The 16,362-nt window shown below is 37.7% G+C and overlaps 1 protein-coding gene across 1 annotated transcript; it reads right to left on the bottom strand.

The window, feature by feature from the left end:
• Positions 1 to 14,591: 14,591 nt before the first annotated feature.
• Positions 14,592 to 16,151, bottom strand: LOC105052687 (cyclin-D6-1). The gene is made up of 6 exons (XM_010933595.4): positions 15,883 to 16,151; positions 15,714 to 15,794; positions 15,518 to 15,613; positions 15,220 to 15,421; positions 15,015 to 15,145; positions 14,592 to 14,937 (listed from the first exon to the last, which is right to left on the bottom strand). The coding sequence occupies exons 1-6, from the start codon at positions 16,042 to 16,044 to the stop codon at positions 14,746 to 14,748; spliced, it is 864 nt and encodes a 287-aa protein (XP_010931897.1). The 5' UTR covers positions 16,045 to 16,151; the 3' UTR covers positions 14,592 to 14,745.
• Between the last annotated feature and the right edge of the window lie 211 nt (positions 16,152 to 16,362).

The raw sequence follows: 16,362 nt of genomic DNA, 5'->3' as shown, positions 1-16,362 counted from the left end.
CTGTCCACTAAAACAGTAATCTGGTAGCGTGGCTAGAACCTCTGGAGTATATGGCTGCCACATGATCTTTTCATCCACAAAATTAAGTGTAAGTAGTATGAACGTAGTCATTCTAAGAAATTATCTAAGTAATATAAATCATTTATGTTTATACCTGATTAAATCTGAGATGATCAAGATGAAGCCGATAACTCAATAAAATATGAGTGAAAACCTCTATCACCTCAAAAGCATCTCTCCATCTACATAATAAAATTATAATGGTACATATAAATGTATTTAAAAAATTTAAAGTTTGGAGATTATAATGTCACATACAATTACATAACTCATGGCTAGAGGACCGGGTGGTAATGCATCTCCACCTGCCAAATCCATAATAGGATCTATAGGAGGCTGAAGTAATCGATGAGGAGCTATAGATGGAAACCTATCCCAGGCCCATATCTGAAGTAAAATCAAAGGTCCGGCAATGTCATGTGCATCTATCCTACTTGCCCTACAAAGCTCCCTATACAACCATACTAAACCCGTACCACCCCAGCTGTAGTGTCCTGCTGCCTCAAAATCGATAAGTAATGGCAAAAACATAATATGTATCATGTTATTTGATTTATCTGCATACAAACACCCCCATCAGCTGTAGAATATATGCTCTAGCATAATGCTGTATGGCTATAACATCTGCATCTAGTAGTAGCTTAGAAAACTACTGTCCCAACCATGCAAGATTCAATCAGCAACCCTTTAGTTTATCATTGGGTGGGACAACACCTAACAAATCAAAGCATACCTGATGCCAATCCTGACATGTGCTACCTATCACTGGAAGACCGTCAATTGGTAAATCCAATAGAATGTTGACGTCCTCCAGTGTAATAGTGCACTCACCTGGTGGCAGATGAAATGTATGTGTCTCTGGACGCCACCGCTCTATGAATGCAGTGATCAAATGCCAATCCAGCGAGATGAAGCCCACCTGGCTAAGTCTGTAAAAACTCGCCTGCTGCAACAGTGGAACTATTCGTATATCTAGTGGGGTCGATCGAGTAAAATCTAGCTCTCGTCGTCGACATCGAAGAAATGAATGCTCCTGCAAAAGTGAAATAAAAGTTACTTCAGATCTTTAAATTTTAAAATATATTTAATATAAATACATACCTGTCCATCCCAAATAGTAGAAGATCGATGAGACGCCTGAGCATATAAGACCGTCTGATCTATCGGTCCTAGCTCCATGTGCACGAGGCTATAGAACACATTTGTAAAAAGAAATTTTTGTTACTAAATCAAACACACATATTTGATATAAATCGGAACAAAATTACTACCACATTATAATAGATAATAACATAGGATTTTTTTTGATAATAATATAAGTTTGAATACAAAAAATCATTGTCTATTTGTCGGACATGTCCGTCTGCTATGTCCAACTTCATCACAATTTTGACACCTAGTTCTGTTCTCAATTTCCGTCCAATCCATTTTATTCCTTAATCCAGAAGATCGTGGTCTTCCCTTTTGTCGCAATCGTTCTTTCTGTGGTATATTGGTGATGTCAGTTGTTTGTTGTGCCCAATAATCTGCATGCAGAATGTGTTGAAATTTATGGCTGTAACTATGATGATATTCCTCTAGTGTGTAACACCGATTAACATATCATCAAAAATCAATTGACATATGTGCACAGACAGCCATCACATGAGAACACGATAAATGATAATACTGCCATTTCTGACACGTATATGTATGCTCAGATAACCATACTATCTGTAAGCATAGTAGTTCAATAGATCAAACATATAGTTTTTATTCATAGTAAGTAATAACTTAAATATATAGATTCTACGGCAATTTACCATCACTTGAGTATTGTTGCTTTTATTGTTATACGGCCTATGGAATGCTGTTTGGATTTGAAATACTCCACTTGCTCTATCGAACTTTGTGACATTATGAGATGTTGCTTTAGATTGATTGGCAATTACACAAGTTGTAGCAAATAGAATAAATCTTTCACCTCTACTTAATGCTTCATCTGCCTGTGCACGTCAACCTTTAAAATATGATACCGGTCAAAAAAATATCAATTGGACCAATAAAGTTACCGGTAGGAAGCGTGCATTTTTCAATACATCATTAAAATATTCAGATAAATTAGTGATCATCATTCCAAATCTTTGACCACCATCATGTGCACGAGACCATTTCTCCACTGAAATTTTATTCAACCATTGAATAGCTTCCGAATTCACCTTTTCAATCTTCGTCAAAAATTTATTGAACTTTATAAGTTGTGTCTGCATTTCGATTATTTTCACTAAATCTTTGAGTCTGAAGTTTCGGAACCAAGTATTGAAGTTACTCGCTATGTGACGCAAACAATAAACATGATGTGCATTTGGAGGGTGCCAGCCAAGATGTTCATTCTGTAAAGCCGACAATATACCTGAATGCTGATCTGAAATAAGATATATACCATGACGTGGTCCAATACAACATCCAAGACAAGCCAAGAACCAGCCCAATGTATCAGTAGACTCCTCGTCCACTATAGCAAAGGCAAGTGAAAAAATTTGATTGTTTCCATCAATAGCTGTTGCAATCATCAGCTTCTCTCGATATTTTTCGTATATAAATGTAGCATCGATACTGATAACCGGTCTATAGTATTTGAAACTTTCAATTGATGGTGCAAATGTCCAAAAAGCACGATCAAATGCAACCAATAGAGGATAATCGGTAGAAGTGCTGATGAACTTCACCCAAGAGCTGGGATTAAATTTTTGTACAGCACGCAACCATTTTGGCAATAGGTCATAAGATTTATTTCAATCTCCATATATCAATGCCATTACTTTTTGCTTTGCCTCCTATAATTTTATATAATTGGCCGTATAGTTGAACCTATTTTTGATAATTACACTGATACTGATAATAGAAATTGTGGGCATTTCTTTTACAACATCTCAAATTTTATTGACAATAAAATTCAAATCAAGACCAGAATGATCCTGAGAAAGCATAGCTGAAACACATGTATGTGGACTGATATACCTTATGATTTCAAAGTAATCTATCGTTTAATAGCTCGGAGCATCCAATTACATCCTGACTCTCTATTTTTACATTTTACCACCCAAAGCTTTGGCTTTGACTTGACAACTCTAAATTCATAATGACTCTCAATATAATACTATTTTACTGCAGTTTGCAGTTTAATTTTATCTACAAAACAAAGTCTTTTTAATAACTCGACACTTTTTTTTCAGCTGGTGCACCGTGCCTCCAAACCAGAAGACAATGATACATTAGCTGCTATCCAATCAATTGATCTAAATATTGCAGATGGAGCTTCAAATACTCCTAAACTTGGATGCTCTTCCACAGGTCCGCAATCTACAGGAGCAGAAGTACCACCTTTCTGAAGATGAAAGTCCATCTCATCTCCACTCTGTATGTCATCTTCCTCAAATAGCCGATTATTTATGTGCACCATATCATCGACAGGTGTATAAACTGATGATTCTCTAATAGTGACACCAACTGCATCAGGATCAATTAGAGAAAATTGATCCTTTGCATGTCTGAAACTTTGAGTCTCTGGTACATGCTCAGTGTCCTGAGCTGTTTGAGATAGACCGATCTATTGAATGTTCTGAGTTATTCTTATATCTCTATCAGTTACTTCATAATCATTCTATTCAGTTTCAATAGGTTGCACTTCTAGATACAACTCTGCACCCGATAAACATAGGTGAGAACTAACTGTTAAAAAAATTATTTCAATATCCTCATCTTGAGTAATCGGAACAGGTTCATATTTTAACAATATCGGCTGTACAATCTATGGATATCTATATATTATCGTGAGTCTATTTTTGCTTTTATCTATATGAAAGAGTCTGCATAATTTATTCTCTAACTCCTCAAATCTAATTTCAGATTTAATTCTAACTGCCCTTTCAGGATGACCAACGTATTCAATCCCATTCGGTCCATAAATTGTAGAACCATTTATATAATATAAGATCGTAATATTTTCTTCTATCACTATAGACATAACAAATACAATAATTTTAGCATGCTCTATGTAAAGCAAACCACATTGATCAAAATTAATAATTAAAATAAAATTTTTAATAAAAATTAACTTAAATTATATTGATATTTTTTTCACTTATAGAATTCTACATTCTTTTAAAATATTTCATTATCAATTTTATTTTCTCCACTTACCAAATTTTACATAATTTTAAATTATTTATAATTAATAATTTCATTTTTTCACTAATGACAATTCAAATATTTATAACATTATAAAATTTTACATTCTTACAAAAATTTTATATTTATTTTCTAATTCTTCACTAACAATTCAGATAGTTATAATATTTTAAAATTTTATATTTTTAAATTAATTTATTTTTTTCACTTATAACAACTTAAAAATTTATGATATTATAAATTTTAGATACTTAAAAAATTTAATAACTATTAATTTCTTTTAATTTCAATAATTATAAAATTATTAAAATTAATTTTATTTCTTCACTAATAACAATTCAAAAAATTATAATACTATAAATTTAAACATACTTAACAAAATTTTATAATTATTAATTTCATTTTTTCACTTATACCAACTAAAAATATTATATAATTTAACTAAATTAATTTTCTAACTAAAATATTTAATACTCATTAATTTTATTTTTAAACTTACAAAATTTTAAAAAATAACAATATCAATTAATTTCACAAAATTCTAAAAGTATAAAAATCATAACATTTATAATTATTTATAAAAATTAAAATAATTAAAAAATATATATTTCGTTGATGCAGCTGGAGGGGAAGGAGGGGAGCGGCGGAGGGGGTGCTGGTGGGGAGAACCGGGGAGGAGGGCGGCGATTGGGATCAGGGTGGAGGGTGGCGCGCGGGGGAGAGCCGTGGAGGAGGGTGGCTGTCCGGGGGGTGGGGGGCTTGAAGGGGGTGGCCAGCGTGGAGGCATGGAGGTCGGGGGGGGGGGGGGGGTGTGGAGGGGGCGGCGGGGAGGGAAAGACCTCAGGGAGGGGAGGAGAGCACCGCAGAGGAGGGTCCACCGGGGAGGACTGTCGGAGGGGAGAGGAGCACGACGGGGGTCCATCGGGGAAGACTGTGGGAGGGGAGGGAAGCAGAAAAAAAATAAAAAAAACCTGATCGGAGGTGGGTTAAGACTGTCGGTCGGAATCATGACCTCCGATCATGATTTCAGAAATAAAAAAAAATAGCCACGTGGGACTCCTGCATGTGGGCCGCGTGGCTATGGATTGAATTCGTGAGTTGGACCCATGAATTCGACCTGAATTTTTTAAAAAAATTGATTTAAAAAAAATCATGGATTCGGCCTACGATTTCAGTTTTTCCACCAGCTGGGCCAAATATTCGTGAGCTCAACCTACGAATTGGCCACGTGGGCCTCAAATTCATGGGTTGAACCTACGATTTTTGCTGACGTCGGCCCACCTATCGTATTTTTAAAAATACTTTTCAAATGAAGGTACTTTAAAAATTTTTTATTTAAATAATATTATTTAAAAAAAAAATCCATCTTCCGGAGATCGACCTTATAAGATTGTTTCCTCGAAACCGAAATAAGTAGATTAGGGATGGACTGTTCTTATGGACAGTTTTTAAGAATCATCGTCATCACGGAAGTCAAAACAAGTCTTTATCAAGTGATATGATTGGAGGTAGGGTTGCGTGATAAGGGAGATTAGGGGTAGAAGGATAGCCCTCCATGATTTTTTTTTTTGATTGAACTTGTCGGTTTCCACTTAACAAAACAAACATTATGTTATGGAACTTGATCAATGTTAAACCAAGCCAATACTGGAGTCTCATATTGAATCGGCTCAGGTCATCATTTTGGAGATCAACTCATTTAATACAAGATCAGAAATGATGCCTATAAAAGGCTTAATAGAATTTAGGGGCAAATGACCGTCTCTTTGTCACAATAGATTAACAGCTTATCAAACTTATCAAGTCCAATGCCTTCTACAGGGATCAAACCTGAATCCTAAGGACAGGTGGTGTCTCACTCTTCAGTCTACTGGCAAATTTTGAGCTGCTACATTATGTTTATTTGCTTATATTTTTTTTTCCTCAAATTATTGCTTTCACTTAAATTTGGAAAAATCCTTTCTATTAAAATATTAGCATTCATAATATGAGGTCTACATGTCAAATCAACTGCAACTCTTTAGCAAGGACTGACACGCATCGCATGTGTCTGTTGAGGTGTGTCCTCGAGAGGTACGGATCTACGGACCAGAAGTGCTCTTGCAAAAAATATGCTTAGATTTGCAATTAAAAATTGGATATTGGTCATGTTGGGAAGATCAGAAAACATTAAAAATAAGAGAAACACGACAGAACGGAATATTAGAACGACAAGCCAACGGGACCATACGAAATCCATTATAATTAATTAATTTTTTCGAAAAATAAATTTTTATTCTTTTATCTTATATCATGCTTTCCGATATCCGACCACAACAACTCTATTTTTATCCTTCATTTATATATTTTATAAAATAAAAATATTATATATATTAGGAGTGGTAAATGGATCGAGTCGGTCATAAACGGATCAGATTATAACCAGATCAGATCAAAAAATGATCAACCCAAATTCGATCTGTTTATTAAATGGGTCAAAAATTTAAACATAAATTCGATCTATTTATTAAACAGATAATTCGATCCGATCCATTTAATTCATTTATTAAATAGATCAAATTAAGTTAAACGAGTTAAATAGATTAAACGGATCAAATTAAATAGGTCAGAAATAGATTAAACAGGTTAAACGGATCTTAAATGGATTAAACAGGTCGGATTAAATGGGTCAGAAATAAGTTAAACAGATTAAATGAGTTATTTGACTCAATCCAACCTAAATATTAAATGGGTTAAATGGATTAAACGAATCAGATATCTAAAACCCATATTCGACTCAATTATTAAACGGGTTAAACGAGTCGATCTATTTGTGATCCGAATCTGTTTAGCCTAAATCCAAACCTGTTTATGACGGATCGAACACAGGTCGGATTGATGGATCGGATCATATTTTATCAGTTCTAATATATATATATATATATATATATATATATATATATATATATATTTTCTAACTCTCCATTCTATCGATTGTTAGTCAATTCGATGCCGGCGGCTCAACCTCGAGTCTAGCTGGAATGATGGCTTTTGCCATTTGGACCGTCCGATGAGGATTTAAGCATCTTCTTAGAATGGTATCTTTCTTTTTATTTTTAATTTATTTGTATGAATTACTAGAATAATTTCATCGTACGAGTTTTTTCGTTTGTGTCAGTCTAATTTTTTTTTGGATAAATACAAAACGAATTGTTGTGTCAGATTCCTAACTTGATCGTTGAAGGATCCTCTCCGAAGTCAATTCCGATCGAAACTTATTTTGCAGAAACGCTGCTTCGATGGTCTCCAATCTGCTCCAGCTATATCCATACGTGATCTCCAGTCGCTCCTTCCACCTATGAATGGAGGAAGGAGCTCCCCTTATTAAGATAGAGGCGTCTTTGGAGGAGAAACGTACCACTAATCTGCAGTATGCCTCTTCAAAATAAAGAAAGATCGGAAGAGAGGGATGGATGGAAGAACCCCGGCCAAGGAATAAGCGACCACAAATTTGATGATAAAATGAAAGGAATTAAGGACTAAGGAGCAAGGGGAAAGATTAAAAAAATAAAAAATTTCTACAACGAAGGGGTGCACAGGCAATCGGAGTCCGGCTCGGAATGACTCTTCATAGAGATCGATCCATCCGATGGGAGGATTAACAATCTTACCACTCGCTCCTGGGAGCTCCAATTCAAATGAAACCAAAATCTCGTAATGGGTCTGGATCAAATCCAAATCTTTTGAACTCAACACGGACCTAATGGTGTCAGGCATGAAGGTCGATTCCACCTCTTGTCCAGCACCTTCTCCCCTAGTATTTTTTTAGGTGCCAAAGAATGGTCCGAAGACCAGCTCCCAATGGAGCCCTCGATACCAGCCATCGTCAATCAAACAGGAAGATAGGGAGTCAAGGAAAAGAAAGGAGAATGAAGGGGGAACTGATCGAAGAAGAAAGAAAATAGTGAGGAAAAAGATAGGCCCACCTGTTGTTCAGAAGGAAAGAATGAAAGAAGGAGAGGCGGCTGCTGAAGAAGATAATCGGCAACCTGGGGAAATAGGAACAGAGAACCTCCGAGTATGGCGTTCAAAGAGAAAAATTCAAAGTATTAGGGAGAAGCACTGGCACCCTAAGTCCCTTTTTATAGTAATAAAGATCAAGCGCGGCCTCAAGCCTGAGACTCTCCGTAACCAATGGATGGAGAATGGCTGATGCCTCCCCATTGGTTAGCGCCAACTGAGAAACGGCCCATAATGAGGAGTTTCCAAAATGAAACATGTCGCCTTTCGAATCTCGCAAAAATTAGCTCTCTCTCCTCTGGCTATTAATAGTTAGATAATGTAGCGACCTCATTTTCAAAAAGATGCCCTCCTGACTCCAAATGGGTGTATACCCTCTATCACTTGTTATACTCCCATCCTTCGAATCTTCTAAACCTCAGACTTGGGAGTAGGGGTATATATTGGGGGGTGATACGGTAGCCACTACAAACTAATGAAAGTTTGGGTCTTTGACCTTATCTAATATGATGTACCTTGAGTATTGTTTGAATTCCATTGATGACTGATCTGGAAGTTCGCCGACTAGGCGTTCCAAAGAATCACCTACGAGAGGAAGACTAAGATAATACTAAGACCGATGGGAAGAGATATCCCGCTATAACCAGAGCTCGCCTTCGCCAACCACTTGGTGGAACCGATCTCCCCAAGGTTCGGCATCGCTTTGTCTGCTTTGGTCTCCGTAGCAAATACCACCAAAAGATACGAACCCTTGGCTGCCTACTTCAGAGAATGATTAAGAATCGGATGAACGATATCCGCCTAGAGCTCAGGCTGAGAAACACCAAACGACCCCCCGTGTGGATCTATTAGGCTCCATTGTCCAGTTTAGTCACTCTACCTATCAGTCGCACACCATATCGCATCACCATCCCTTCTACATTTATGCGTCAAGAGAATTTATGGCTGCTGTCAGAGATATTTAAACACCTCACACGGTCCTGTGTGATGGGATACGATCATAATGACCCCTTGTCCTCTTACCCTTGACTTTAATCCTCCCTTTTTGGAGAAGGGCCCTAGCCAAAATTGAGGCACTAATCCTCGACTCGGCCATGGCTTCCAGTGCCTCAACCGATGCATACATCAGCCGTCCCCCCCCCCTCAAAGTGACATATGGGCGCCAGGCATTGAGCCAAAGAAGGTTCGACTATCTTCGAAGATTTTGAGTCAATCTTTACGTCTAATCTTTCTTTGAATCATACGCTATTATAACTTATTGTACATCGGAAGGCTGATCTTTTTTTGGACCCCGCACGGTGGGCTAAATCGACCTTTAGGTCGCACCGAGCCTGCTTGTCCAACCTCCCGTTGACTTCAGATGATCTGCTCTGGAGGATCTTCTAGCCTTCTTCCTGACCACTGACTTCTACCGTAGTCAACCAATGGGTAGACTGGTCCGGACGGACCAATCAATCCCCTCAGTCAATACCATTCGACGACAAGGACATTCATAAGCTCTTGGGCTTCGACGTGCTGGACAACGACCCTCCATTTAAAATATGGGTCAAGACGCACCAATTATGATTTTTGTTTGCATGAGTCAAGTCAGGGTACACCCTTTCATGCCATTATTCCACTTACGACCCACATGCTGGATAGACTCACATCACATGGCCTCTCTTGATTGACTACATGCCACACAGCTCCGCATGATGGGATAATCAGAATGACTTTTTGGCCCTCCTTGTTTGACTTTAGTTCTCCCTCATTAATGGAAGAGCAGAGAGGGCTCTCGGAGAACGTCTAAATAATGAGCCATCTGGACATCAGACTCGAGATCAGGGGAAGCTCAATTTTGACATTATCACTGGGGATTCTGAGCCGATCCTTACTCCTAATCGGATCTTGGGTCCTTCACTACCATAACCTATCACTCTGGAGAAGATGGCCCTTATCATATTGATCCTTTGAATAGGATCCCGTAAAAAGTCATCCGATACCCACATTCCTACTTATGGATGGATTTGGACCAACTGACCGATCCTCCCTCCTGACCGGCGCTCTTCATCTAATAGTAAAGATCTCTGTTGGCCTCCAAACTTCGGCGTTAGGGGATGGATCGGACATCGGACAATGGAACATGCCCAAGGATTAATTATGCTTTTTGTCCAAATATGTTAAGTCAGGACACATTACCGTCATTTCATTCACCGTCCACACGCCTATTAAGCCCGCATCACATCACCTTCCTTGCCAGCTGTGCATTGGCTAGAGGTCCATTTACCATCTGACATGATCCATATGGTCCATCACATCATCAATCTCTCTATAAGTAGAGGTCAAGAAAAGATCCCTAGGTACGCGCATGTGTGCCTACTATACTTGTGTCCTCTTGCGATTTTCTCTCATTCTCCTCTGTTGCGATAGATTTCTGACTTGATCATCGGAGGGTTCTTGCTGGAGCTAATTCCGATTGAGATTTATTTTGTAGGAACGCTGCTCCAGTGGTCTTCAGTCTACTTCAGTCATATCCGTACGTGGTCGAAAATCTTCCGCAATATGAATAAAGCTAGTAAAATTAGTGAACCCTACATGAAAGTTGAATTATGAACTATAATAATAGTACAATCATGATTTTATGAAGTACACGTGAGAGTTAATTTCACACATAATGTGATGCTGATATGATACATCTGGTTGATAAATGATGCATGTTGGTAGGACGCGAGAGATTGATTGAAAAGAAAAATGTTATATAAAATAATTTTATTTATTTATTTTATTTTAAGTGAACCAATTATGATATACTTACATGATAAATTTATTTTTTTTGAAAAAATAAATTTATCCCTCCCACTCCCTCTCAATACCTTTGTTTTTTATCTTCTAGATCTTGCGATTGAGGTTGGCTTTCCTCCCAGAGAACCTTTCAATTCGGTGAGGAGTGTCGAGTTTTTTCAAATAATGTAGACATAGAAATGCAAAATAATTTGAGAAATAATTACTAGCTCCACTTTTCTTATTCTTAAACCAAAACCCGAATCATTCTCCATGTAGGGTGGTAGTGAAGAGGTGGCTGCAAATGTTTTCTAGATGAAGAGAAGCCAACTATGAACATATTCACTCTAATCAGAGGCTTCCAGGTCCTGGAGTTTGTAAAGTCTCTTGGATAGATATATGGTACCTAATTTGGTTATGCCCTCATCATAAGTTTTGCTAGAGTTTCCGGATGTCTTAGTTCTCAAAAAGAAAAAGATACATGTACATTCTTTAGATGGAGTGGCAAGAGTAGTATATTCAAGAAGTCACTTATTTTGATTGTTGCACCTGACAATAGTTGTTAGCAATATCAATAGGTGAAGTATCAAATTATATGTCATTATAATTAAGGGGTGTTTGATTTGCAACTAGAATCGGAATGGATTAGAATTGAAATCGAAATGATCAAATCTTTCAAAATATTTGGTTCATAACCGAAATCAAAATTGGAATGAAAATTTGAATCCTTAGAAAATAGTAAAAATTAAGTTTTAGATAGATTGGATAATTCCCATTCCGCCATGAAATTTGAATGGAACTTTTTCCAACCAAACGATTGGAATGAGTCATCCATTCTCATTTTGATTCCAGATCCTAATTCTTTTCAAACAAATACCCCCTTAATATATTACATGCTATGTGTAGTTACATAGTAGACTAATCATATCTAATAGTAGATTGCATTTATCAAGCTAGACTCCGCAACTTTGGTGGACTCTACCTAATTCTCTCGTTTAGTTTTTAGAAGAAATTTATGAAGCTTCAAGAGCAAGCATATTACTACATGCTGCATATAACTAGAAGTATAACATGGAATTTGATTGACCAAGAATAGAAGATAAATGAACTGAAAGAAAAAGGGAGCATCAGCTTCATTGAAAAGCAACTCGTGCAATGCTTCCTCATTTCCACTAAATTATCGACGAAATAAAAATTCTTACAATGTACTGAGCGAATGACCAGATCGGTGGGGTTGGGTTGGAGGTAATAAGAGAGAGTGGGGGTGGAAGGATGAGCGCGGCATCTCTCCATTAAGGAAGTCATAGTTATCTATACGTGCCTCGTCAGTTCCTACTTAGAATAGACATTAAGATACCACAAAAGGTGATACGATCATTGGTGTTAAAGAAAGCTAGTATTGGAGTTTCATGTCTTAATAATAAGCACAATATATATCAACTAGGAGGATTTACTATCAATCGACTCAGCCATTGTTATGGAGATAAATGCATTCAATATAGGTCTGAAATGATGCCAATAAAGGTTCAAAGGAACTCAGAGATCAAAAAACTTCGGCTTAACCAATTAGCAACTTATCAAACTCATCAAGTCTATTGCCTTGTGCCGGGATAAATCTGAACCCTAGAGAGTGGAGGTTTGTTATATGTTCTTAAGTTTACGTGCAGACTGGAAATGGAGGTCTAACGTGCTCTCATACATTGTTGCTCCCAACCAGAAGCAACACTTTGTTGTATATCTCCAACCTAGTCGTGCGCATACTTGGTGTTCATTGAAAGCAAAATGTCATGGAGGAGGTCCGATCTGCTCCTAGGTTTCCTTTATTTGTGTGTGTCATTTTCTTCTCGCTTGTCTATCATTTCTTTAGTAAATTCTCTTCATGTAGACATCACAATCAAAGAAGGGTTGTATCTTTCGTGTCAAAGAAGGATTCACCTTCCTTCATGTGAATCTATTATTCGATCATGTAGGACTCTGTTTGATTCGCGAGAAGTGGAGGGGACTCTTCTTATTTGGAAAGACACTTCCCATATTTTATAGAAAGTGCAAAACCCTAGAGGAGATAGGTTCTGAAACTTCCCATAGGATAAAATTGTAGCTTTTTTCTTTCCAAAAAATACCCCTATAATATATCCTCATAAATATCAATATAATATAAAAATTTATATATATAATATAATATTTATATTAATATAAATATTATAGTATTTATAATATATTAATATTATTTTAATATTTATTCTAATATAATATTTTTATTAATATTAATATAATATTTATATTAATATATTAAAATTTATATTAATATTATATTAATAGCTAGATTAATAAATTTATTATATTTAAAATATTATTATTATATTGATATTATATTTTTATATATATTGTATTGATATATTAAATTATTATAATTTAATATTATATATTAGTATTAATATTAATATTATAATAGTATTTATACATAGTTTAAGAATAAAAAAGTATTGTTTTATATCCATTAAAGATATAATAGGTATTTTATATAATTTTTTTAAAAAATAAATATTTGATCAAATATAAATCACTCTAAAATAAATTATTTTTCTATGATCAATCAAATATACCAAAATTATATTTTCAGAAAGTAATTTTTTGGAAGGAAAGTTTTTCCCATGAACCTAATGAGTTTGTAATAGTAAATCAATGTAGATAGATGAATGAAGCAGTTTGGAGTGGTTGGAGACTTGTACATGACATGATCCAAACTGGGAATGCTATAAAAAAAGATCAATTACCCTTTTACGCAAAAGATACAACTTGAACCCTACAACCTATGACATAATTTGTAGGCCCAATCAGTTGACAATAGGCGCTCTTTGATCAAGAGAAGTTGTTTTGGCATGCCATGCACATACATACACAAGCATGTAATCCTTTTGCCCTTTAGGATATCTCCTTGGAAGGCACAAATTCGTGCATGATCGCTTGGGTCATGGGCATTGGAAGAACACGGGTTCAATGATGCATACGTAACAATAGGAATGGATGTTGGAGTTCTCAGAGGGCTTCTCGTTGTATTTTTCATGCGACAAGGAAAAGATTAGAATATATATATATATAAAATCAACCATTCTTTAGTGCGGAAGATGCAACCTGAACCCTTTTAGGAGTGGGAGTGAATCCAGCTCAAATCCCACTAATTACCATTTATTTCTTAATGAGAAAGCAGTAGATTTATTAATCAAATAAAGAATAAATACTGGATTGTTGGTATATTAAGCTAACCTCGTCATACTTCCTACTTCTGCTGTAGACATTCTCCCCCTTTGTTTTCAATTATTTCACACGTGACTCCACCTTCGGCCCCACAACAATGATTAGTACTTGGAGACGCCCGTTCGCCGACACTCTCTCTGTTTTTGAAGAACATCGCCGACACTTTCTCATCAATGGACCCCACAGCTCATCCAAAGCCACACGTGAGGTTGCTTGCGGCACGCAGCGTATCGGTCCGTACACCTCGTTGACGAAACTAATTAGATTATCAAAATACCATTATTTATTAAAAAAAAATCTATAAGATAAACTTTTCTTATCCCCTTTTTTTTTCTCCCTCTCGCTATCAAATATCGGATAAAAGCCTCTATTTCTCTATTTAACTAAAATATAACAAAACGAAAAGAAAAAAAAAAAAAAAAGAAATCTCCACTCTTTAGTTTGTAGTCCCTCTGGGTGAATTCTGATAGCGGCGGCGGCGGCAGCGGCTCAGCCGCAGATCTAGGCGAGATGGGTCTTCTTGGCATCACGATCATGTAAAGAGGATCCGACGGTCTTGCCGTTATCGGAGTCGCGGCGGCCCAGCACGGTCACCGGCGAGTCGGAGCTCGAGCCCGGCTTCTTTACGGTCTGCTTCGAGCCGCCGTCCATCGCCGCCGGTAGCATCGCATCGCAGCACGCCGACAAGGTTTCCTTCAACCGCAAGAATAAAACGAAACAAACAGTAAAGAATCTGCTCTCGCAGTTTTTTGTGAAAAAAGTCGGCGTACTTTATCAACAAATTTACTGGAGAGAACGGTGGAGCGGAACGAGAGGAAGTGGGTCGGAAAGAGCTCAAAGGCGGCGGTGAGCAGCGCCGACGCGGCAATCATCGACGGCTTGAACTCCAAGAACTTGCCCTCTATGAAGATTAAACGTAAAGATTGGAATCTTGAAACAATGAGAATAGAAACGATCGATGATCGAGGCGGTTACCGTTTTGAATCCGGAAGAGGGTTTTGGACGCTCGATCCTTGAGAGCTTGGCGGAGAGCGGCATCGGCGAGCGGGAAGGAATGGAGGAAGAAGTCAAGGAAGGCGAAAGGGGTAATGGATCGCATTCGCCAACCCAGGGCGCTTAGAACCACCATCTCCATTCTCTCGATCGTCGCCGTAGTGAACTGGGGTTGTTCAGATCCCTGATCCATTCAATTTTGAATAAAAAAAACACGCACATACGGAAACATCGAATCAAGAAGCGAATCGATTCGATTTTGATGTCAAGAAAGCATTACCTGGAGATCGGCAAGGGAGAAGCCGTTGATCGTCATTTTGGCAGCGATAGAGAGGCAGGCGATGGAGAGGAGAGACGCGATGCACGGCTTCACCAGCTGGAATAGAAAGAAACAGAAGATCGTCAGAATTTGGAAACGAATTCGAATTCGAATTCGAACGAGATTCTCTTCTTTTCTTTGATTTTAGGGGATTTACCGGGATTTCTCGACTGGAGAGGAAGCGATCGATGTAGTTGATGGCGAGGTAGATCACGGACGGACCCAGATTTGGAGAGAACTACGATCGAGAAGAATAATATTAGGATAAATTAGTCGAAGAATCAAATGATTTCTTGCTTTTTTTTGTTTTTTTTTCTCGTTATTACCACATGGGCGACAGAGGCGGCGTCATGGCGAGCAGAGAGAATTATAGCTCCGCGATGGGAGATCAGAAAATTGTTTTCGGCGGCGAAGAGGCTGGAGATGGAGTCCGGGTGCCGTGCATCCTCATCGGAGAACATGAGGGGGTTCTCGAGGACGAACTCCATTGCTCTCAAAGTGGGGAGGGAGTGAGAGAGGGAGGGGCCGATAGAGAGATTAGAGGGAGAAGGGGAGAGGCGAAGGCAGAGGGGTAGGCCAGTGCTATTTACATGAATGCGGGAAGAGGACGTCCGCTGTTATATGGAGTGGGAGTTTTGCATGAAACCCTTGGAGGAGGGTTTCCATACAGGGTTCGGGTCGCGCGAAAGGATGATCGATCTTTTTTCGCCGCATCACCGTTGGATCATGACTCTTTTTAATCTCAAAGCATGCCCACATTTTTTTTTAAACCTGCTCGCACAGATCGTGTGGCGGCTATTATGGGA

Source organism: Elaeis guineensis, chromosome 10 (assembly GCF_000442705.2).
Source record: "Elaeis guineensis isolate ETL-2024a chromosome 10, EG11, whole genome shotgun sequence".
NCBI lineage: Eukaryota > Viridiplantae > Streptophyta > Magnoliopsida > Arecales > Arecaceae > Elaeis > Elaeis guineensis.
Note: the sequence above shows the minus strand (reverse complement) of the source record. Positions and strands in the feature narration are given on the sequence as shown.